The sequence below is a fragment of the Oncorhynchus clarkii genome, chromosome 10, assembly GCF_045791955.1.
Source record: "Oncorhynchus clarkii lewisi isolate Uvic-CL-2024 chromosome 10, UVic_Ocla_1.0, whole genome shotgun sequence".
Lineage (NCBI taxonomy): Eukaryota > Metazoa > Chordata > Actinopteri > Salmoniformes > Salmonidae > Oncorhynchus > Oncorhynchus clarkii.
In genome coordinates, this window is record NC_092156.1 from 77,854,824 (window position 1) to 77,870,689 (window position 15,866).

At 42.2% G+C, this 15,866-nt stretch overlaps 1 protein-coding gene across 1 annotated transcript in view; it reads right to left on the reverse strand.

The window, feature by feature from the left end:
* Positions 1-15,866, reverse strand: part of LOC139419165 (prominin-1-A-like) — a 58,798-nt gene that overhangs the window by 36,774 nt on the left and 6,158 nt on the right. Inside the window, exons 2-4 of the mRNA XM_071169147.1 lie at positions 7,434-7,495; positions 4,331-4,357; positions 2,084-2,289 (exon numbers count right to left, since the gene is read on the reverse strand). Of these exons, the coding sequence (XP_071025248.1) occupies positions 2,084-2,289; positions 4,331-4,357; positions 7,434-7,495 (295 nt within the window). The remainder of the gene's footprint in view (positions 1-2,083; positions 2,290-4,330; positions 4,358-7,433; positions 7,496-15,866) is intronic.

The window sequence follows — 15,866 nt, forward strand, 5'->3', positions numbered from 1 at the left end:
ACTGAACACACTCTAATACTGAACACACACTAATACTGAACACACTCTAATACTGAACACACTCTAATACTGAACACACTCTAATACTGAACACACTCTAATACTGAACACAATCTAATACTGAACACACTCTAATACTGAACACACTAATACTGAACACACTCTAATACTGAACACACTCTAATACTGAACACACTCTAATACTGAACACACTCTAATACTGAACACACTCTAATACTGAACACAATCTAATTCTGAACACACTCTAATACTGAACACAATCTAATACTAAACACACTCTAATACTGAACACACTCTAATACTGAACACACTCTAATACTGAACACACTCTAATACTGAACACACTAATACTGAACATGATCTAATACTGAACACACTAATACTGAACACACACTAATACTGAACACATTAATACTGAACACACACTAATACTGAACACACTAATACTGAACACACTCTAATACTGAACACACTCGAATACTGAACACACTAATACTGAACACAATCTAATACTGAACACACTCTAATACTGAACACACTCTAATACTGAACACACTCTAATACTGAACACACTCTAATACTGAACACACTCTAATACTGAACACACTCTAATACTGAACACACTCTAATACTGAACACATTCTAATACTGAACACACTCTAATACTGAACACACTCTAATACTGAACACACTCTAATACTGAACACTCTAATACTGAACACGATCTAATACTGAACACACTCTAATACTGAACACATTCTAATACTGAACACAATCTAATACTGAACACACTCTAATACTGAACACACTAATACTGAACACACACTAATACTGAACACACTCTAATACTGAACACACTCTAATACTGAACACAATCTAATACTGAACACACTCTAATACTGAACACACTCTTATACTGAACACACTCTAATACTGAACACACTCTAATACTGAACACTCTAATACTGAACACACTCTAATACTGAACACACTAATACTGAACACATTCTAATACTGAACACACTCTAATACTGAACACACTAATACTGAACACACTCTAATACTGAACACTCTAATACTGAACACATTCTAATACTGAACACACTCTAATACTGAACACACTAATACTGAACACACTCTAATACTGAACACTCTAATACTGAACACACTCTAATACTGAACACACTCTAATACTGAACACACTCTAATACTGAACACACTCTAATACTTAACACACTCTAATACTGAACACACTCTAATACTGAACACATTCTAATACTGAACACACTCTAATACTGAACACACTCTAATACTGAACACACTCTAATACTGAACACTCTAATACTGAACACATTCTAATACTGAACACACTCTAATACTGAACACACTAATACTGAACACACTCTAATACTGAACACACTCTAATACTGAACACACTAATACTGAACACACTCTAATACTGAACACACTCTAATACTGAACACACTCTAATACTGAACACACTCTAATACTGAACACACTCTAATACTGAACACGATCTAATACTGAACACACTCTAATACTGAACACACTCTAATACTGAACACACTCTAATACTGAACACACTCTAATACTGAACACACTCTAATACTGAACACACTCTAATACTGAACACAATCTAATACTGAACACACTCTAATACTGAACACACTCTAATACTGAACACACTCTAATACTGAACACACTCTAATACTGAACACACTCTAATACTGAACACACTCGAATACTGAACACACTAATACTGAACACAATCTAATACTGAACACACTCTAATACTGAACACGATCTAATACTGAACACACTCTAATACTGAACACACTCTAATACTGAATATGGAGGTGGTCAAGACAGTAGTGGTGTAGAAGGGTTACATGTAGTTAGAGTTAACGTGAGGAGTTAAGGTCAGAGGTCAGGGGAAGGTCTTACGTGATGAATATGGAGGTGGTGATGAGAGAGGTGGTGTAGAAGGGTTACAGGTAGTTAGAGTTAAGGTCAGAGGTCAGGGGTCAGGGGAAGGTCTTACGTGATGAATATGGAGGTGGTGATGAGAGCGGCCGTGTAGAATCCTCTCTGACAGTCTGGGTTCTTCCCCTGTCTCTGGTGCATCTCCCCTCCACAGTTCTCACAGCAGCGACACACACAGAAACACAGTCCTACCACGGGGGTCAACACCAGGAATACACAGCCCAGACTCACACACAACAGGAAGCCCGCCTCATAGTAGATCGTCTGCAGGAGGACAGATACCACATTATTAGAGAGAGAACTACCTGCCGGTTAGAGAGATAACTACCTGTCTGACCGGCTAGCTGTCTGACTGACTAGCTGTCTGACAGGCCTGGTTGGCTGATTGTCTGTCTGTCTGACAGGCCTGGTTGGCTGATTGTCTGTCTGTCTGACAGGCCTGGTTGGCTGATTGTCTGTCTGTCTGACAGGCCTGGTTGGCTGATTGTCTGTCTGTCTGACAGGCCTGGTTGGCTGATTGTCTGTCGGTCTGACTTGCCTGGTTGGCTGACTGTCTGTCTGTCTGACTTGCCTGGTTGGCTGATTGTCTGTCTGACAGGCCTGGTTGGCTGATTGTCTGTCTGTCTGACAGGCCTGGTTGGCTGATTGTCTGTCTGTCTGACTTGCCTGGTTGGCTGATTGTCTGTCTGTCTGACTTGCCTGGTTGGCTGATTGTCTGTCTGTCTGACTTGCCTGGTTGGCTGATTGTCTGTCTGTCTGACTTGCCTGGTTGGCTGATTGTCTGTCTGTCTGACTTGCCTGGTTGGCTGATTGTCTGTCTGTCTGACTTGCCTGGTTGGCTGATTGTCTGTCTGTCTGACTTGCCTGGTTGGCTGATTGTCTGTCTGTCTGACTTGCCTGGTTGGCTGATTGTCTGTCTGTCTGACTTGCCTGGTTGGCTGATTGTCTGTCTGTCTGACTTAGGAGGTGTATTATAGTGGGTGTGGGTGTATTATAGTGGGTGTATTATAGTGGGTGTATTATAGTGGGTGTATTATAGTGGGTGTATTATAGTGGGTGTATTATAGTTGGTGTGGGTGTATTATAGTGGGTGTATTATAGTTGGTGTGGGTGTATTATAGTGGGTGTGGGTGTATTATAGTGGGTGTATTATAGTGGGTGTATTATAGTGGGTGTGGGTGTATTATAGTGGGTGTGGGTGTATTATAGTGGGTGTATTATAGTGGGTGTATTATAGTTGGTGTGGGTGTATTATAGTGGGTGTATTATAGTGGGTGTGGGTGTATTATAGTGGGTGTGGGTGTATTATAGTGGGTGTATTATAGTGGGTGTATTATAGTTGGTGTGGGTGTATTATAGTGGGTGTGGGTGTATTATAGTGGGTGTATTATAGTGGGTGTGGGTGTATTATAGTGGGTGTGGGTGTATTATAGTGGGTGAATTATAGTGAGTGTGGGTGTATTATAGTGGGTATGTGTGTATTATAGTGGGTGTATTATAGTTGGTGTATTATAGTGGGTGTGGGTGTATTATAGTGGGTGTGGGTGAATTATAGTGGCTGTGGGTGTATTATAGTGGGTATGGGTGTATTATAGTGGGTGTGGGTGTATTATAGTGGGTATGTGTGTATTATAGTGGGTGTATTATAGTTGGTGTATTATAGTGGGTGTGGGTGTATTATAGTGGGTATGGGTGTATTATAGTGGGTGTGGGTGTATTATAGTGGATGTGGGTGTATTATAGTGGGTGTGGGTGTATTATAGTGGGTATGGGTGTATTATAGTGGGTGTGGGTGTATTATAGTGGGTGTGGGTGTATTATAGTGGGTGTATTATAGTGGGTGTGGGTGTATTATAGTGGGTATGTGTGTATTATAGTGGGTGTATTATAGTTGGTGTATTATAGTGGGTGTGGGTGTATTATAGTGGGTGTGGGTGAATTATAGTGGCTGTGGGTGTATTATAGTGGGTATGGGTGTATTATAGTGGGTGTGGGTGTATTATAGTGGGTGTGGGTGTATTATAGTGGGTATGGGTGTATTATAGTGGGTGTGGGTGTATTATAGTGGATGTGGGTGAATTATAGTGGCTGTGGGTGAATTATAGAGGCTGTGGGTGTATTATAGTGGGTATGGGTGTATTATAGTGGGTGTGGGTGTATTATAGTGGGTGTGGGTGAATTATAGTGGGTGTGGGTGTATTATAGTGGGTGTGGGTGAATTATAGTGGGTGTGGGTGTGTTATAGTGGGTGTGGGTGTATTATAGTGGCTGTGGGTGTATTATAGTGGATGTATGGTGACTTTACCTGTAGCATTAAGACAACGTTCTCTGGCTGCAACAGCAGAACACACAGAGTTACACAGTTAGTATTACAGCCTGTTAGTGAGTTATACATGATTATATCTCTCACACACAGCCTACCTCTCTATAACCCAGAGTTAGTATTACAGCATGTTAGTGAGTTATACATGATTATCTCTCTCTCTCACACACAGCCTACCTCTCTATAACACAGAGTTAGTATTACAGCAGTGAGTTATACATGATTATCTCTCTCTCACACAGCCTACCTCTCTATAACACAGAGTTAGTATTACAGCAGTGAGTTATACATGATTATATCTCTCTCACACAGCCTACCTCTCTATAACACAGAGTTAGTATTACAGCAGTGAGTTATACATGATTATATCTCTCTCTCACACAGCCTACCTCTCTATAACCCAGAGTTAGTATTACAGCATGTTAGTGAGTTATACATGATTATATCTCTCTCACACACAGCCTACCTCTCTATAACCCAGAGTTAGTATTACAGCCTGTTAGTGAGTTATACATGATTATCTCTCTCTCTCACACAGCCTACCTCTCTATAACCCAGAGTTAATATTACAGCAGTGAGTTATACATGATTATATCTCTCTCACACACAGCCTACCTCTCTATAACACAGAGTTAATATTACAGCAGTGAGTTATACATGATTATCTCTCTCTCACACACAGCCTACCTCTCTATAACCCAGAGTTAGTATTACAGCCTGTTAGTGAGTTATACATGATTATCTCTCTCTCACACACAGCCTACCTCTCTATAACCCAGAGTTAGTATTACAGCATGTTAGTGAGTTATACATGGTTATCTCTCTCTCACACACAGCCTACCTCTCTATAACACAGAGTTAGTATTACAGCAGTGAGTTATACATGATTATATCTCTCTCTCACACAGCCTACCTCTCTATAACACAGAGTTAGTATTACAGCCTGTTAGTGAGTTATACATGATTATATCTCTCTCTCACACAGCCTACCTCTCTATAACCCAGAGTTAGTATTACAGCAGTGAGTTATACATGATTATATCTCTCTCACACAGCCTACCTCTCTATAACCCAGAGTTAGTATTACAGCAGTGAGTTATACATGATTATCTCTCTCTCTCACACAGCCTACCTCTCTATAACACAGAGTTAGTATTACAGCCTGTTAGTGAGTTATACATGATTATATCTCTCTCACACACAGCCTACCTCTCTATAACCCAGAGTTAGTATTACAGCAGTGAGTTATACATGATTATATCTCTCTCACACAGCCTACCTCTCTATAACACAGAGTTAGTATTGCAGCAGTGAGTTATACATGATTATATCTCTCTCACACAGCCTACCTCTCTATAACCCAGAGTTAGTATTACAGCCTGTTAGTGAGTTATACATGATTATCTCTCTCTCACACACAGCCTACCTCTCTATAACCCAGAGTTAGTATTACAGCATGTTAGTGAGTTATACATGATTATCTCTCTCTCACACACAGCCTACCTCTCTATAACACAGAGTTAGTATTACAGCAGTGAGTTATACATGATTATATCTCTCTCTCACACAGCCTACCTCTCTATAACCCAGAGTTAATATTACAGCAGTGAGTTATACATGATTATATCTCTCACACAGCCTACCTCTCTATAACCCAGAGTTAGTATTACAGCCTGTTAGTGAGTTATACATGATTATATCTCTCTCACACACAGCCTACCCCTCTATAACACAGAGTTAGTATTACAGCCTGTTAGTGAGTTATACATGATTATATATCTCACACACAGCCTACCTCTCTATAACCCAGAGTTAGTATTACAGCCTGTTAGTGAGTTATACATGATTATCTCTCTCTCACACACAGCCTACCTCTCTATAACACAGAGTTAGTATTACAGCAGTGAGTTATACATGATTATATCTCTCTCTCACACAGCCTACCTCTCTATAACACAGAGTTAGTATTACAGCAGTGAGTTATACATGATTATATCTCTCTCTCACACACAGCCTACCTCTCTATAACCCAGAGTTAGTATTACAGCATGTTAGTGAGTTATACATGATTATATATCTCTCACACACAGCCTACCTCTCTATAACACAGAGTTAATATTACAGCAGTGAGTTATACATGATTATATCTCTCTCACACACAGCCTACCTCTCTATAACCCAGAGTTAGTATTACAGCCTGTTAGTGAGTTATACATGATTATATCTCTCACACACAGCCTACCTTGCATGTTAGTGAGTTATACATGGTTATATCTCTCTCACACACAGCCTACCTCTCTATAACACAGAGTTAGTATTACAGCATGTTAGTGAGTTATACATGATTATATATCTCTCTCACACAGCCTACCTCTCTATAACACAGAGTTAGTATTACAGCCTGTTAGTGAGTTATACATGATTATCTCTCTCTCACACACAGCCTACCTCTCTATAACCCAGAGTTAGTATTACAGCCTGTTAGTTATACATGATTATATCTCTCACACACAGCCTACCTTGCATGTTAGTGAGTTATACATGGTTATATCTCTCACACACAGCCTACCTCTCTATAACCCAGAGTTAGTATTACAGCATGTTAGTGAGTTATACATGATTATATCTCTCTCACACAGCCTACCTCTCTATAACACAGAGTTAATATTACAGCAGTGAGTTATACATGATTATCTCTCTCACACAGCCTACCTCTCTATAACACAGAGTTAGTATTACAGCATGTTAGTGAGTTATACATGATTATATCTCTAACACACAGCCTACCTCTCTATAACCCAGAGTTAGTATTACAGCCTGTTAGTGAGTTATACATGGTTATATCTCTCTCACACACAGCCTACCTCTCTATAACCCAGAGTTAGTATTACAGCATGTTAGTGAGTTATACATGATTATATCTCTCTCTCACACACAGCCTACCTCTCTATAACACAGAGTTAATATTACAGCAGTGAGTTATACATGATTATCTCTCTCTCACACACAGCCTACCTCTCTATAACCCAGAGTTAGTATTACAGCAGTGAGTTATACATGATTATATCTCTCACACACAGCCTACCTTGCGATAGTCTTCCAGTTTTATCCCTCCCATGTTCTGTTGGATGACTTTTACAATGAGATCTGAGAACACAACACAACCTCTTCAGCCAATCACATAACACACGCTTGTTAGCCAATCACACAATACAGTCATTAGCAAATCATATACAACAGTCGTTAGCTCCTAGACGTTTCCACTTCACAATAGCAGCCCTTACAGTTGACCGGGGCAGCTCTAGCAGGGCAGACATTTGACAAAGTGACCTGTTGGAAAGGTGGCATCCTATGACGGTGCCATATTGAAAGACTGCCAATGTTTCCTATGGAGATTGCATGGCTCTGTGCTGGGTTTTATGTTGACAGTATGTCTTTATATAGATTGGATGCAGTAATACCTTATCTGTTGCTCAGCAGGTACACACACACACACACACACACACACACACACACACACACACACACACATACACACACACACACACACACACACACACACACACACACACACACACACACACAGAGAAAGACACAGAAACTTTTTTAAATATGAGGGGACAGGTAAAGTGGGTTGGGGCTGTGTTCTAGAACTGTCTGGCCAGTTAAAAGCTGTTCTAGAACTGTCTGACCTGTTAAAAGCTGTTCTAGAACTGTCTGGTCAGTTAAAAGCTGTTCTAGAACTGTCTGGTCAGTTAAAAGCTGTTCTAGAACTGTCTGGTCAGTTAAAAGCTGTGTTCTAGAACTGTCTGGTCAGTAAAAGCTGTTCTGGAACTGTCTGGTCAGTAAAAGCTGGTCTAGAACTGTCTGGTCAGTAAAAAGCTATGTTCTAGAACTGTCTGGTCAGTAAAAGCTGGTCTAGAACTGTCTGGTCAGTTAAAAGCTGTTCTAGAACTGTCTGGTCAGTTAAAAGCTGTTCTAGAACTGTCTGGTCAGTTAAAAGCTGTGTTCTAGAACTGTCTGGTCAGTAAAAGCTGTTCTAGAACTGTCTGGTCAGTAAAAGCTGGTCTAGAACTGTCTGGTCAGTAAAAAGCTATGTTCTAGAACTGTCTGGTCAGTAAAAGCTGGTCTAGAACTGTCTGGTCAGTTAAAAGCTGGTCTAGAACTGTCTGGTCTGTAAAAGACCCTCCTGACCACTCTGTGACGGCTAACAGCTAACAGCTAACAGTGTTACAATTCACTGCCCTGTTCCACCCTCCTGACCACTCTGTAACGGCTAACAGCTAACAGCTAGCAGTATTACAATTCACTGCCCTGTTCCACCCTCCTGACCACTCTGTAACGGCTAACAGCTAACAGCTAACAGTATTACAATTCACTGCCCTGTTCCACCCTCCTGACCACTCTGTAACGGCTAACAGCTAACAGCTAACAGAATTACAATTCACTGCCCTGTTCCACCCTCCTGACCACTCTGTAACGGCTAACAGCTAACAGAATTACAATTCACTGCCCTGTTCCACCCTCCTGACCACTCTGTAACAGCTAACAGCTAGCAGTATTACAATTCACTGCCCTGTCCCACCCTCCTGGCCACTCTGTAACAGCTAACAGCTAGCAGTATTACAATTCACTGCCCTGTTCCACCCTCCTGGCCACTCTGTAACGGCTAACAGCTAACAGCTAACAGTATTACAATTCACTGCCCTGTTCCACCCTCCTGGCCACTCTGTAACGGCTAACAGCTAACAGCTAACAGAATTACAATTCACTGCCCTGTTCCACCCTCCTGGCCACTCTGTAACGGCTAACAGCTAACAGCTAACTGCCCTGTTCCACCCTCCTGACCACTCTGTAACGGCTAACAGCTAACAGAATTACAATTCACTGCCCTGTTCCACCCTCCTGGCCACTCTGTAACGGCTAACAGCTAACAGCTAACAGAATTACAATTCACTGCCCTGTTCCACCCTCCTGGCCACTCTGTAACGGCTAACAGCTAACAGCTAACAGTATTACAATTCACTGCCCTGTTCCACCCTCCTGGCCACTCTGTAACGGCTAACAGCTAACAGCTAACAGAATTACAATTCACTGCCCTGTTCCACCCTCCTGACCACTCTGTAACGGCTAACAGCTAACAGCTAACAGTATTACAATTCACTGCCCTGTTCCACCCTCCTGGCCACTCTGTAACGGCTAACAGCTAACAGCTAACAGTATTACAATTCACTGCCCTGTTCCACCCTCCTGGCCACTCTGTAACGGCTAACAGCTAACAGTGTTACAATTCACTGCCCTGTTCCACCCTCCTGACCACTCTGTAACGGCTAACAGCTAACAGCTAGCAGTATTACAATTCACTGCCCTGTTCCACCCTCCTGACCACTCTGTAACGGCTAACAGCTAACAGCTAACAGTATTACAATTCACTGCCCTGTTCCACCCTCCTGACCACTCTGTAACAGCTAACAGCTAACAGAATTACAATTCACTGCCCTGTTCCACCCTCCTGACCACTCTGTAACGGCTAACAGCTAACAGAATTACAATTCACTGCCCTGTTCCACCCTCCTGACCACTTTGTAACGGCTAACAGCTAACAGAATTACAATTCACTGCCCTGTTCCACCCTCCTGGCCACTCTGTAACGGCTAACAGCTAACAGCTAACAGAATTACAATTCACTGCCCTGTTCCACCCTCCTGACCACTCTGTGACGGTGAACAGCTAGCAGTATTACAATTCACTGACCTGTTCCACCCTCCTGACCACTCTGTAACGGCTAACAGCTAACAGCTAACAGAATTACAATTCACTGCCCTGTTCCACCCTCCTGGCCACTCTGTAACGGCTAACAGCTAACAGCTAACAGTATTACAATTCACTGCCCTGTTCCACCCTCCTGACCACTCTGTAACGGCTAACAGCTAACAGCTAGCAGTATTACAATTCACTGCCCTGTTCCACCCTCCTGACCACTCTGTAACGGCTAACAGCTAACAGAATTACAATTCACTGCCCTGTTCCACCCTCCTGACCACTCTGTAACGGCTAACAGCTAACAGCTAACAGTATTACAATTCACTGCCCTGTTCCACCCTCCTGACCACTCTGTAACGGCTAACAGCTAACAGTATTACAATTCACTGCCCTGTCCCACCCTCCTGACCACTCTGTAACGGCTAACAGCTAACAGCTAACAGTATTACAATTCACTGCCCTGTTCCACCCTCCTGACCACTCTGTAACGGCTAACAGCTAGCAGTATTACAATTCACTGCCCTGTTCCACCCTCCTGGCCACTCTGTAACAGCTAACAGCTAACAGCTAACAGTATTACAATTCACTGCCCTGTTCCACCCTCCTGACCACTCTGTAACGGCTAACAGCTAACAGCTAACAGTATTACAATTCACTGCCCTGTTCCACCCTCCTGACCACTCTGTAACGGCTAACAGCTAACAGTATTACAATTCACTGCCCTGTTCCACCCTCCTGACCACTCTGTAACGGCTAACAGCTAACAGCTAACAGAATTACAATTCACTGCCCTGTCCCACCCTCCTGTTATGTAAGGGTCAGTATATAGGTAGACAGTGACTAGGTTTGTTCGTCAGCCAGTGAAGAGTATTAGGGAGTATAAATATGGCCATGTCCACAGGGATTACACTGGGGCCTTATACAACCTGACAGAGAGAGAGACACACACACACACACACACACACACACACACACACACACACACACACACACACACACACACACACACACACACACACACACACACACACACACACCACCCTGATATAGGTTGTGACACTAACAGCAGCATCAACAGGTCCAGTACAATAGAGGCCACAGAGATGGGGGGAGGAGAGAGGGAGATCTTGTTGACATGGACTCTACCTGTGTGTGTGTGTGTGTGTGTGTGTGTGTGTGTGCCATATGGCTGGTGGATTAAGGTGTTAGTCCTGGGTAGCAGGTGACAGCAGGGAGAGAGCCAGCCGCAGTAAAGGCTTAACTGATAATTGATTAGGCCTCTAATCTAATAACTCTGACCCTGCTACTTAGAAACACCAATCCTACTGCACCGTTCCAACGTGACCCGGCACACACACACACACACACACACACACACACACACACACACACACACACACACACACACACACACACACACACACACACACACACACACATTCCGTCAGTAGCCAAAATATGGACTTCCTACCTGTGGTCTGGTATACCAGTGCTGTGTTGATGTTATCATAAACATGACATTACCGAGGCAACATTATGACCTACTGCTGTTGTTACCGAGGCAACATTATGACCTACTGCTGTTGTTCCCGAGGCAACATTATGACCTACTGCTGTTGTTACCGAGGCAACATTATGACCTACTGTTGTTGTTACCGAGGCAACATTATGACCTACTGCTGTTGTTCCCGAGGCAACATTATGACCTACTGCTGTTGTTACCGAGACAACATTATGACCTACTGCTGTTGTTACCGAGGCAACATTATGACCTACTGCTGTTGTTACCGAGGCAACATTATGACCTACTGCTGTTGTTACCGAGACAACATTATGACCTACTGTTGTTGTTACCGAGGCAACATTATGACCTACTGCTGTTGTTACAGAGGCAACATTATGACCTACTGCTGTTGTTGCCGAGGCAACATTATGACCTACTGCTGTTGTTACCGAGGCAACATTATGACCGACTGCTGTTGTTACCGAGGCAACATTATGACCTACTGCTGTTGTTACCGAGGTAACATTGTGACCTACTGCTAGTTAACTTCTCCACCTGGTGAACCAGTGATTGATTCATTGATTAATGTCTCTGATTGGTCGGGCAGATAGAAACATTGATTGAAAAACGGATTAATGTCTCTAATTGGTCAAGCAGTTGACCTGTACCAGGTGTGGGTCAGAATCAGTACCTGGTTAGAGAGGGAGAACGACAGTCAACATACATGCTCACCTGCTAAACGTGATAGTAGACCTACATACTAAACTGATAAACCTGACAGTAGACCTACATACTAAACCTGACAGTAGACCTACATACTAAACCTGACAGTAGACCTACATACTAAACCTGACAGTAGACCTACATGCTAAATCTGACAGTAGACCTACAGTGGGGCAAAAAGTATTTAGTCAGTCACCAATTGTGCAAGTTCTCCCACTTAAAAAGATGAGAGAGGCCTGTAATTGTCATCATAGGTACACTTCAACTATGACAGACAAAATGAAGAAGAAAAAAATCCCAAAAATCCCATTGTAGGATTTTTTATGAATTTATATGCAAATTATGGTGGAAAATAAGTATTTGGTCAATTACAAAAATTTAACTCAATACTTTGTTATATAGCCTTTGTTGGCAATGACAGAGGTCAAACGTTTTATGTAAGTCTTCACAAGGTTTTCACACACTGTTGCTGGTATTTTGGCCCATTCCTCCATGCAGACCTCCTCTAGAGCAGTGATGTTTTGGGGCTGTTGCTGGGCAACACGGACTTTCAACTCCCTCCAAAGATTTTCTATGGGGTTGAGATCTGTAGACTGGCTAGGCCACTCCAGGACATTGAAATGCTTCTTACGAAGCCACTCCTTCGTTGCCCGGGCGGTGTGTTTGGGATCATTGTCATGCTGAAAGACCCAGCCACGTTTCATCTTCAATGCCCTTGCTGATGGAAGGAGGTTTTCACTCAAAATCTCACGATACATGGCCCCGTTCATTCTTTCCTTTACACGGATCAGTCGTCCTGGTCCCTTTGCAGAAAAACAGCCCCAAAGCATGATGTTTCCACCCCCATGCTTCACAGTAGGTATGGTGTTCTTTGGATGCAACTCAGCATTCTTTGTCCTCCAAACACGAAGAGTTGAGTTTTTACCAAAAAGTTATATTTTGGTTTCATCTGACCATATGACATTCTCCCAATCTTCTTCTGGATCATCCAAATGCTCTCTAGCAAACTTCAGACGGGCCTGGACATGTACTGGCTTAAGCAGGGGGACACGTCTGGCACTGCAGGATTTGAGTCCCTGGCGGCGTAGTGTGTTACTGATGGTAGGCTTTGTTACTTTGGTCCCAGCTCTCTACAGGTCATTCGCTAAGTCCCCCGTGTGGTTCTGGGATTTTTGCTCACCGTTCATGTGATCATTTTGACCCCACGGGGTGAGATCTTGCGTTGAGCCCCAGATCGAGGGAGATTATCAGTGGTCTTGTATGTTTTCCATTTCCTAATAATTGCTCCCACAGTTGATTTCTTTAAACCAAGCTGCTTACCTATTGCAGATTCAGTCTTCCCAGCCTGGTGCAGGTCTACAATTTTGTTTCTGGTGTCCTTTGACAGCTCTTTGGTTTTGGCCATAGTGGAGTTTGGAGTGTGACTGTTTGAGGTTGTGGACAGGTGTCTTTTATACTGATAACAAGTTCAAACAGGTGCCATTAATACAGGTAACGAGTGGAGGACAGAGGAGCCTCTTAAAGAAGAAGTTACAGGTCTGTGAGAGCCAGAAATCTTGCTTGTTTGTAGGTGACCAAATACTTATTTTCCACCATTTGCAAATAAGTTCATTAAAAATCCTACAATGTGATTTTCTGGATTTTTTTCTCATTTTGCCTGTCATAGTTGAAGTGTACCTATGATGAAAATTACAGGCCTCTCTCATCTTTTTAAGTGGGAGAACTTGCACAATTGGTGGCTGACTAAATACTTTTTTTGCCCCACTGTACATAATAAACCTGACAGTAGACCTACATACTAAACCGGACAGTAGACCTACATACTAAACCTGACAGTAGACTACATACTAAACCTGACAGTAGACCTACATACTAAACCTGACAGTAGACCTACATACTAAACCTGACAGTAGACCTACATAATAAACCTGACAGTAGATCTACATACTAAACTGATAAACCTGACAGTAGACCTACATACTAAACTGATAAACCTGACAGTAGACCTACATGCTAAACCTGACAGTAGACCTAAATATTAAACTGATAAACCTGACAGTAGACCTACATACTAAACCTGACAGTAGACCTACATACTAAACTGATAAACCTGACAGTAGACCTACATAATAAACCTGACAGTAGACCTACATACTAAACTGATAAACCTGACAGTAGACCTACATACTAAACCTGACAGTAGACCTACATACTAAACCTGACAGTAGACCTACATACTAAACCTGACAGTAGACCTACATACTAAACCTGACAGTAGACCTACATACTAAACCTGACAGTAGACCTACATACTAAACCTGACAGTAGACCTACATACTAAACCTGACAGTAGACCTACATACTAAACTGATAAACCTGACAGTAGACCTACATGCTAAACTGATAAACCTGACAGTAGACCTACATGCTAAACATGACAGTAGACCTACATACTAAACCTGACAGTAGACCTACATACTAAACCTGACAGTAGACCTACATACTAAACCTGACAGTAGACCTACATACTAAACCTGACAGCAGACCTACATACTAAACTGATAAACCTGACAGTAGACCTACATACTAAACTGATACACCTGACAGTAGACCTACATGCTAAACCTGACAGTAGACCTACATACTAAACCTGACAGTGGACCTACATACTAAACTGATAAACCTGACAGTAGACCTACATACTAAACTGATACACCTGACAGTAGACCTACATGCTAAACCTGACAGTAGACCTACATACTAAACCTGACAGTAGACCTACATACTAAACCTGACAGTAGACCTACATACTAAACTGATAAACCTGACAGTAGACCTACATACTAAACTGATACACCTGACAGTAGACCTACATGCTAAACCTGACAGTAGACCTACATACTAAACCTGACAGTAGACCTACATACTAAACCTGACAGTAGACCTACATACTAAACTGATAAACCTGACAGTAGACCTACATGCTAAACTGATAAACCTGACAGTAGACCTACATGCTAAACATGACAGTAGACCTACATACTAAACCTGACAGTAGACCTACATACTAAACCTGACAGTAGACCTACATACTAAACCTGACAGTAGACCTACATACTAAACCTGACAGCAGACCTACATACTAAACTGATAAACCTGACAGTAGACCTACATACTAAACTGATACACCTGACAGTAGACCTACATGCTAAACCTGACAGTAGACCTACATACTAAACCTGACAGTGGACCTACATACTAAACTGATAAACCTGACAGTAGACCTACATACTAAACTGATACACCTGACAGTAGACCTACATGCTAAACCTGACAGTAGACCTACATACTAAACCTGACAGTAGACCTACATACTAAACCTGACAGTAGACCTACATACTAAACTGATAAACCTGACAGTAGACCTACATACTAAACTGATACACCTGACAGTAGACCTACATGCTAAACCTGACAGTAGACCTACATACTAAACCTGACAGTAGACCTACATACTAAACCTGACAG